This window comes from Electrophorus electricus, chromosome 22, assembly GCF_013358815.1.
Source record: "Electrophorus electricus isolate fEleEle1 chromosome 22, fEleEle1.pri, whole genome shotgun sequence".
NCBI classification, from domain to species: domain Eukaryota; kingdom Metazoa; phylum Chordata; class Actinopteri; order Gymnotiformes; family Gymnotidae; genus Electrophorus; species Electrophorus electricus.
This window is the reverse complement of record NC_049556.1, coordinates 4992433-5002432: the sequence shown is the minus strand read 5'-3', so window position 1 is coordinate 5002432 and position 10000 is coordinate 4992433. Positions and strand designations below refer to the sequence as shown.

At 40.4% G+C, this 10000-nt stretch overlaps 1 protein-coding gene across 1 annotated transcript in view; it reads right to left on the bottom strand.

Moving 5' to 3' along the window:
• col27a1a (collagen, type XXVII, alpha 1a) overlaps positions 1 to 10000 on the bottom strand; it is a 96553-nt gene that overhangs the window by 35917 nt on the left and 50636 nt on the right. The window contains exons 26-28 of the mRNA XM_035521251.1: positions 4010 to 4063; positions 2476 to 2529; positions 278 to 331 (exon numbers count right to left, since the gene is read on the bottom strand). Coding sequence (XP_035377144.1) covers positions 278 to 331; positions 2476 to 2529; positions 4010 to 4063 — 162 coding nt within the window. The remainder of the gene's footprint in view (positions 1 to 277; positions 332 to 2475; positions 2530 to 4009; positions 4064 to 10000) is intronic.

Sequence of the window (10000 nt, the reverse complement as noted above, 5' to 3'; positions counted from 1 at the left end):
GTGTGTGTGTGTGTAAGTGTGTAAAAGAGTGACTGTGCGTTTCTCTTCTTGTGAATACATTCATTAAGGTGCACACACACACACACACACACATATTGATCATACATAACACATGGACACAAGCACAGCTCAGCTGAAAATAGCACAAAACAAAAGATGTATTTTCTTCACATATACACATTTAGCACATACACAGCAGAAACACCCCATAGCAATTCTACATGCACACATAAAGACACAAACACACAACACACAACTCACACACACAAACACTTACCCGCCTGCCCTTAGGTCCTCGTATTCCAGTTGGGCCACATGGTCCAGGAGGGCCCTAAATAACAGAGTTTAGATAAAACACACACATACACACACACACACACACACACACACACACATACACACACACACACACACACACACACACACTTACTTTCTGTAGGAGAATTGACTGACCAACTAAAGGGTAAACTAGGGTCCAGCTGACTTCCTCACATTCACACACATAGGTACACGCATACCCTTATACACTTATACACCACGGTTCTGGAAGGATGACTGACAATGTCAATCACAGCTATGTGGTTTTCTCAACAGATTCTCAGTATAGCGGGGCAGAGGTCCAACTAGAGTTCAGGTATGAGTCACAGCTCTGAAACTTGCCTTAGACTATGTTCAGACTGCCAGGCTAAATCGAATTTTTGGCACATCTAGATTGCAACCACATTGACCTTTAATAGTATGAATTGCAAAAAAAAAAAAAAAAAAAAAAAAAATCCAAGTCACATTCTGGTTTAAAATATGGTTCCAATAGGACAGATATGTCTCACTCTGGACGCTCTGGACACTCAAATCTGATTTCAACAAAATTTGTAATTGGGTCGGGTACCGAATTCGGTACTTTTAAGGGTACCAATGGAATTACTTCTGTAATGCCAAATACCTATTCACATCAAATCAGTCATGCCAAATTTCAGTTCAAGCGTAACAAGGTGGCCATATTTCCAGTTATTTCCATATTATTTCCAGTTTGCCTTATATGTCACCAGTAATGGATGTTATGAACTGTCAGTGAACTGTCATTAAATGTAAGGACTACCTAGCAATGACCCTTTAATTGAGACGCACCTACAGTCATGGCAGTGGTGGGTTACATTTTTCCAAACTCAATGCAGACAATGCTCTCTGCAATACTTATAAGGCAAAATGCAAAGCTGGCCATTGCAACGCTTGAGTAATCACCTGGTCAAACACGAATGTAAACACTGAAGAGTGTACCGTATTTGATAGCCTGTACACCGAGTCCCCCGCAACAGCTGCAGCTAACGTTAGCAACGTGCCTGCAGCCTTTTCTGAGGTAGCTGAGTCATTTAAGTGAGCAACCAGCAACTACATCAACATGCTCAGGTAATTAATTAGCTAGCTAGTTGGATAAGAAAATTTACCTTTTTTTAAAACTGTTTTAGTTGGCATTAATTTATCATTTTAACTAGCTAACTTTAGTCAAAATTACTTACCAGCATGCTATAGCTATTATAAACAAACAGTAACTTTATATTAGATTTTTTAAAGTATGCAAACTTTAAAGTGTGCAAACCTTCATCATTCAATGAGCAGTAGGAGTGTGTAAAGGGAGTGACATATACTGCAATGCCACAATGATTGATCTATAACAGAAATACCATCATCCTCCGGGCCATCATACTCTGAAAACATTTAACACAGGATTCCATTCACTGTGGCTACAGAAAAAAATGTGGGTGCTAATCTGCAATGGAGCAACTTTGTATAATGAAAGTAACGCTACACTACACACCGTGGATGACAGATGTTGCCCGAGCAATTACTGCTATATTCTAGAAGGTTCCACCAACAAAGATTTTAACAGTTTAGTGTGTCAGAATATATTTGGACATTAACATTATGGTGTCTGTGAGTTCTGGAAGGTTCTTTTAGAACTTACTGGTATTTTGGTGTCTGTGAGTTCTGGAAGATTCTGTTAGGACTTACTGGTATTATGGTGTATTTGAGTTCTGGAAGGTTCTGGTAGGACTACTGTTATTATGGTGTCTGTGAGTTCTGGAAGGCTCTGTTATAACTTATTGGTATTATGGTGTTTGTGAGTTCTGGAAAGTTCTCTTAGGACTTACTGTTATTATGGTGTATGTGAGTTCTGGAAGGTTCTTTTAGGACTTACTGTTAGTATGGTGTATGTGAGTTCTGGAAGGTTCTGGTAGGACTACTGTTATTATGGTGTCTGTGAGTTCTGGAAGGCTCTGTTATAACTTATTGGTATTATGGTGTTTGTGAGTTCTGGTAAGTTCTCTTAGGACTTACTGTTATTATGGTGTATGTGAGTTCTGGAAGGTTCTTTTAGGACTTACTGTTATTATGGTGTCTGTGAGTTCTGGAAGGCTCTGTTATAACTTATTGGTATTATGGTGTTTGTGAGTTCTGGAAGGTTCTGTTAGGACTTACTGTTGAGCCTGGTGGTCCGGGAGGTCCACTCTCTCCGGGAGTCCCAGGATGCCCCTGCGAAAAAATGTTAATGTAATATGTTTATATTGTACAATATGTTAATATTAACATGTTAATATGTTATAATATGTTAATGTTAATATGTTATTATAAAACAGTTAATACACTTTAAATACAAACACGCACACAAACACAATGAATATTTTGTTTATGTGTGATGGGCCACTGGGCCAAATCTCAGAGTGGGAATGTTGTATTTACTATATCTGACCCATTTAGTGTAACCTTTAAGAATTTGCATAGTAACACAGTGATTGGTGTCTGGGCCCTGCCCTCCTTCACACTGGACCTGAAAGGTGAAGAAGTTCTGTTCAAATCCAAGGGTATATCTAGTCCGCCTTTCAAGAGACTAAAACTGTGGGCAGCTGGATGCTTAATGGGTCACTACATTGAGTTCATGCACACAAGAGTGAACAGAAGACCTAAAGTTGAGAGTAGGTGTGACCTATCTACAGTCTGCTGCTGCCTCTTAAAATTAGGACAAAACCAGTGTAAATGTCATAATAAACTATCTTGGACACTAAGAACTATGAATGTACTTGGCTGAGAAATGCAATAAAAGACCTATTACTATTTTATGGTGAGGTGAGATGAAGATACACCTGAAAGAAGAGAGCGCAGGGAACAAAAGGAACTCGTATTCAAATTGTGTCTCCTCATCTATCAACCGTGTTTGACAGCCAGAGGAAATGGCTTTATTTATATTCGTCTTTATTGATCACGTGACTGCTGACAACAACAGGATGAGTTCTGAAGCATGCAGATAACCCTTAACTGCTCAGACCCGACCAAATCGGAGCCCGTAGCAGGACGCTGGCCCAAAACACACCACTAATGTCTCTCCAAAGACCCAAATCCAAAATGTGGTTGAGCAGCACAGTCAGTCCTCTGACCTGAACCCCAGTAGGTGTGTGTTTCACTTACCAATGACAAAACAGAAGAAATGAATCCCTTCCAAGCAAATGAAACAAAGATGGCTATATTCCAGACTCTGCACGGTGGGGGGAGGTGGCTAGTAATGTCTGTCAGTCACAGACTAACTGTGAAGGGGTGGTACCAAGCCCTAGCATGACAGCTTTTTTTACGATTATGTTCATTTGCCTATGTACTTACACTTCCCTGAAGTGTGCTTGATAAACTTTTTTGTTTAGGGTTAAACCAATACTGAAATAAATATCCTCAAAATCAATCTGGCATTCTGTGCTTTAATTTTTTTTCAAATAGAATTAGTGCCTTTGGTCAGCTTGGAGGCTACAGGTCACAACAAGTTCTGGTACTTGGTTTTAGAATTGCAAATCCCCAAAGTGTTAGGTCCTCTGCAGTTTACCTCAGACTGCAGTTAAATAGTGGGTCCACAGGGGGGCAGCAGAATGCTCTTAGGCTACACACATTGCAATTCACAGCTCACGTGTTTCTATGGGTGAGTCTTTAGGTGAATATGTATGTGTGTGAAAGCGTGTTTGTATGGCCTTACTGTAGATCCTTTCTCCCCTGGTGGTCCCGGCAAGCCTATCTCCCCCCGATCACCCTGGAAAAGTACACACACACACACACACACACACACACACACACACACACACACATACACACACACACACACACACAGAGGCTGTAATGGTACTATATCATGATGCGTGGAAATTATATATATATATATATATATATATATATATATATATATATATATATATATATATATATATATATATATATATATAATTTCCAACTTATCAAGCATCAATCACTTACAGTATCAATCATACTTTATTGTTACCTTGCCTTAGAACTTAAAACCAAGGACTCTTATTGTTATAGCATGGTGTACTTTTACAGAACTGAACCCCCCTTCCACGCAGAAGAACTAGCATTGTTACTCACTACACTACACTAGCATTGTTACTCACTACACTACACTAGCATTGGTACCTACTACACTACACTAGCATTGTTACTCACTACACTACACTAGCATTGTTACCCACACACTACACTAGCATTGTTACCCACTACTCTACACTAGCATTGTTACCTACTACACTACACTAGCATTGTTACCCCCTACTATACACTAGCATTGTTACCTACTACACTACACTAGCATTGTTACCCACACACTACACTAGCATTGTTACCCACTACTCTACACTAGCATTATTACCCACGACACTACACTAGCACTGTTACCCACTACACTACACTATTACCCACTACACTACACTAGCATTGTTACCCACCACTATACACTAGCACTATTAGCCACACAGTACACTAGCACTGTTACCCACACAGTACACTAGCATTGTTACCCACTACACTACACTAGCGTTGTTACCCACTACACTACACTAGCATTATTACCCACTACACTACACTAGCATTATTACCCACTATACTATACTAGCATTGTTGCCCACTACACTACACTAGCATTGTTACCCACACAGTACACTAGCATTGTTACCCACTACACTACACTAGCATTATTACCCACTACACTACACTATTACCCACTGCACTATACTAGCATTGTTACCCACTAAACTACACTATTACCCACTATACTATACTAGCATTGTTGCCCACTACACTACACTAGCATTGTTACCCACACAGTACACTGTTACCCACTACACTATACTAGCATTGTTACCCACTACACTACACTATTACCCACTACACTATACTAGCATTGTTACCCACTAAACTACACTATTACCCACTACACTACACTAGCATTGTTGCCCACTACACTACACTATTACCCACTGCACTATACTAGCATTGTTGCCCACTACACTACACTATTACCCACTACGCAACACTAGCATTGTTGCCCACTAAACTACACTATTACCCACTACACTACACTAGCATTGTTGCCCACTACACTACACTATTACCCACTACACTACACTAGCATTGTTACCCACTACACTACACTATTACCCACTACACTATACTAGCATTGTTACCCACTAAACTACACTATTACCCACTACACTACACTAGCATTGTTGCCCACTACACTACACTATTACCCACTACACTACACTAGCATTGTTGCCCACTACACTACACTATTACCCACTATACTACACTAGCATTGTTGCCCACTAAACTACACTATTACCCACTACACTACACTAGCATTGTTACCCACTACACTACACTATTACCCACTACACTATACTAGCATTGTTACCCACTAAACTACACTATTACCCACTACACTACACTAGCATTGTTGCCCACTACACTACACTATTACCCACTGCACTATACTAGCATTGTTACCCATTAAACTACACTATTACCCACTACACTATACTAGCATTGTTGCCCACTACACTACACTATTACCCACTGCACTATACTAGCATTGTTGCCCACTACACTACACTATTACCCACTACACAACACTAGCATTGTTGCCCACTAAACTACACTATTACCCACTACACTACACTATTACCCACTACACTACACTAGCACTGTTACCCACTACACTACACTATTAGCCACTACACTACACTATTACCCACTACACTACACTATTACCCACTACACTACACTATTACCCACTACACTACACTATTAGCCACTACACTACACTATTACCCACTACACTATTACCCACTACACTACACTATTACCCACTACACTACACTATTAGCCACTACACTACACTATTAGCCACTACACTACACTATTACCCACTACACTATTACCCACTACACTACACTATTAGCCACTACACTACACTATTACCCACTACACTACACTATTAGCCACTACACTACACTATTACCCACTACACTACACTATTAGCCACTACACTACACTATTACCCACTACACTACACTACACTATTACCCACTACACTACACTAGCATTGTTGCCCACTACACTACACTATTACCCACTACACTACACTAGCATTGTTACCCACTACACTACACTATTACCCACTACACTATACTAGCATTGTTACCCACTAAACTACACTATTACCCACTACACTACACTAGCATTGTTGCCCACTACACTACACTATTACCCACTGCACTATACTAGCATTGTTGCCCACTACACTACACTATTACCCACTATACTACACTAGCATTGTTGCCCACTAAACGACACTATTACCCACTACACTACACTAGCATTGTTGCCCACTACACTACACTATTACCCACTACACTACACTAGCATTGTTACCCACTACACTACACTATTACCCACTACACTATACTAGCATTGTTACCCACTAAACTACATTATTACCCACTACACTACACTAGCATTGTTGCCCACTACACTACACTATTACCCACTGCACTATACTAGCATTGTTACCCACTAAACTACACTATTACCCACTACACTACACTAGCATTGTTGCCCACTACACTACACTATTACCCACTGCACTATACTAGCATTGTTGCCCACTACACTACACTATTACCCACTACACAACACTAGCATTGTTGCCCACTAAACTACACTATTACCCACTACACTACACTAGCATTGTTGCCCACTAAACTACACTATTACCCACTACACTACACTATTACCCACTACACTACACTAGCATTGTTGCCCACTACACTACACTATTACCCACTGCACTATACTAGCATTGTTGCCCACTACACTACACTATTACCCACTACACAACACTAGCACTGTTACCCACTACACTACACTATTACCCACTACACTACACTATTAGCCACTACACTACACTATTAGCCACTACACTACACTATTAGCCACTACACTATTAGCCACTACACTACACTATTACCCACTACACTACACTATTACCCACTACACTATTACCCACTACACTACACTATTACCGACTACACTACACTATTAGCCACTACACTATACTAGCATTGTTACCCACTAAACTACACTATTACCCACTACACTACACTAGCATTGTTACCCACTAAACTACACTATTACCCACTACACTACACTAGCATTGTTGCCCACTACACTACACTATTACCCACTGCACTATACTAGCATTGTTGCCCACTACACTACACTATTACCCACTACACAACACTAGCATTGTTGCCCGCTAAACTACACTATTACCCACTACACTACACTAGCATTGTTGCCCACTAAACTACACTATTACCCACTACACTACACTATTACCCACTACACTAGCACTGTTACCCACTACACTACACTATTAGCCACTACACTACACTATTAGCCACTACACTACACTATTACCCACTACACTATTACCCACTACACTACACTATTAGCCACTACACTACACTATTAGCCACTACACTACACTATTACCCACTACACTACACTATTACCCACTACACTACACTATTACCCACTACACTACACTATTAGCCACTACACTACACTATTACCCACTACACTACACTATTACCCACTACACTACACTAGCATTGTTGCCCACTACACTACACTATTACCCACTACACTACACTAGCATTGTTACCCACTACACTACACTATTACCCACTACACTACACTATTAGCCACTACACTATACTAGCATTGTTACCCACTAAACTACACTATTACCCACTACACTACACTAGCATTGTTGCCCACTACACTACACTATTACCCACTGCACTATACTAGCATTGTTGCCCACTACACTACACTATTACCCACTATACTACACTAGCATTGTTGCCCACTAAACTACACTATTACCCACTACACTACACTAGCATTGTTACCCACTACACTACACTATTACCCACTACACTATACTAGCATTGTTACCCACTAAACTACACTATTACCCACTACACTACACTAGCATTGTTGCCCACTACACTACACTATTACCCACTGCACTATACTAGCATTGTTACCCACTAAACTACACTATTACCCACTACACTACACTAGCATTGTTGCCCACTACACTACACTATTACCCACTGCACTATACTAGCATTGTTGCCCACTACACTACACTATTACCCACTACACAACACTAGCATTGTTGCCCACTAAACTACACTATTACCCACTACACTACACTAGCATTGTTGCCCACTAAACTACACTATTACCCACTACACTACACTATTACCCACTACACTACACTAGCACTGTTACCCACTACACTACACTATTACCCACTACACTACACTATTAGCCACTACACTACACTATTACCCACTACACTACACTATTAGCCACTACACTACACTATTACCCACTACACTACACTATTAGCCACTACACTACACTATTACCCACTACACTATTAGCCACTACACTACACTATTACCCACTACACTACACTATTAGCCACTACACTACACTATTAGCCACTACACTACACTATTACCCACTACACTACACTATTAGCCACTACACTATTAGCCACTACACTACACTATTACCCACTACACTACACTATTAGCCACTACACTACACTATTACCCACTACACTACACTATTAGCCACTACACTACACTATTACCCACTACACTACACTATTAGCCACTACACTACACTATTACCCACTACACTACACTATTACCCACTACACTATTACCCACTACACTACACTATTAACCACTACACTACACTATTAGCCACTACACTACACTATTACCCACTACACTACACTATTACCCACTATACTACACTAGCATTGTTGCCCACTAAACTACACTATTACCCACTACACTACACTAGCATTGTTACCCACTACACTACACTATTACCCACTACACTATACTAGCATTGTTACCCACTAAACTACACTATTACCCACTACACTACACTAGCATTGTTGCCCACTACACTACACTATTACCCACTGCACTATACTAGCATTGTTACCCACTAAACTACACTATTACCCACTACACTACACTAGCATTGTTGCCCACTACACTACACTATTACCCACTGCACTATACTAGCATTGTTGCCCACTACACTACACTATTACCCACTACACAACACTAGCATTGTTGCCCACTAAACTACACTATTACCCACTACACTACACTAGCATTGTTGCCCACTAAACTACACTATTACCCACTACACTACACTATTACCCACTACACTACACTAGCACTGTTACCCACTACACTACACTATTACCCACTACACTACACTATTAGCCACTACACTACACTATTACCCACTACACTACACTATTAGCCACTACACTATACTAGCATTGTTACCCACTAAACTACACTATTACCCACTACACTACACTAGCATTGTTGCCCACTACACTACACTATTACCCACTGCACTATACTAGCATTGTTGCCCACTACACTACACTATTACCCACTATACTACACTAGCATTGTTGCCCACTAAACTACACTATTACCCACTACACTACACTAGCATTGTTACCCACTACACTACACTATTACCCACTACACTATACTAG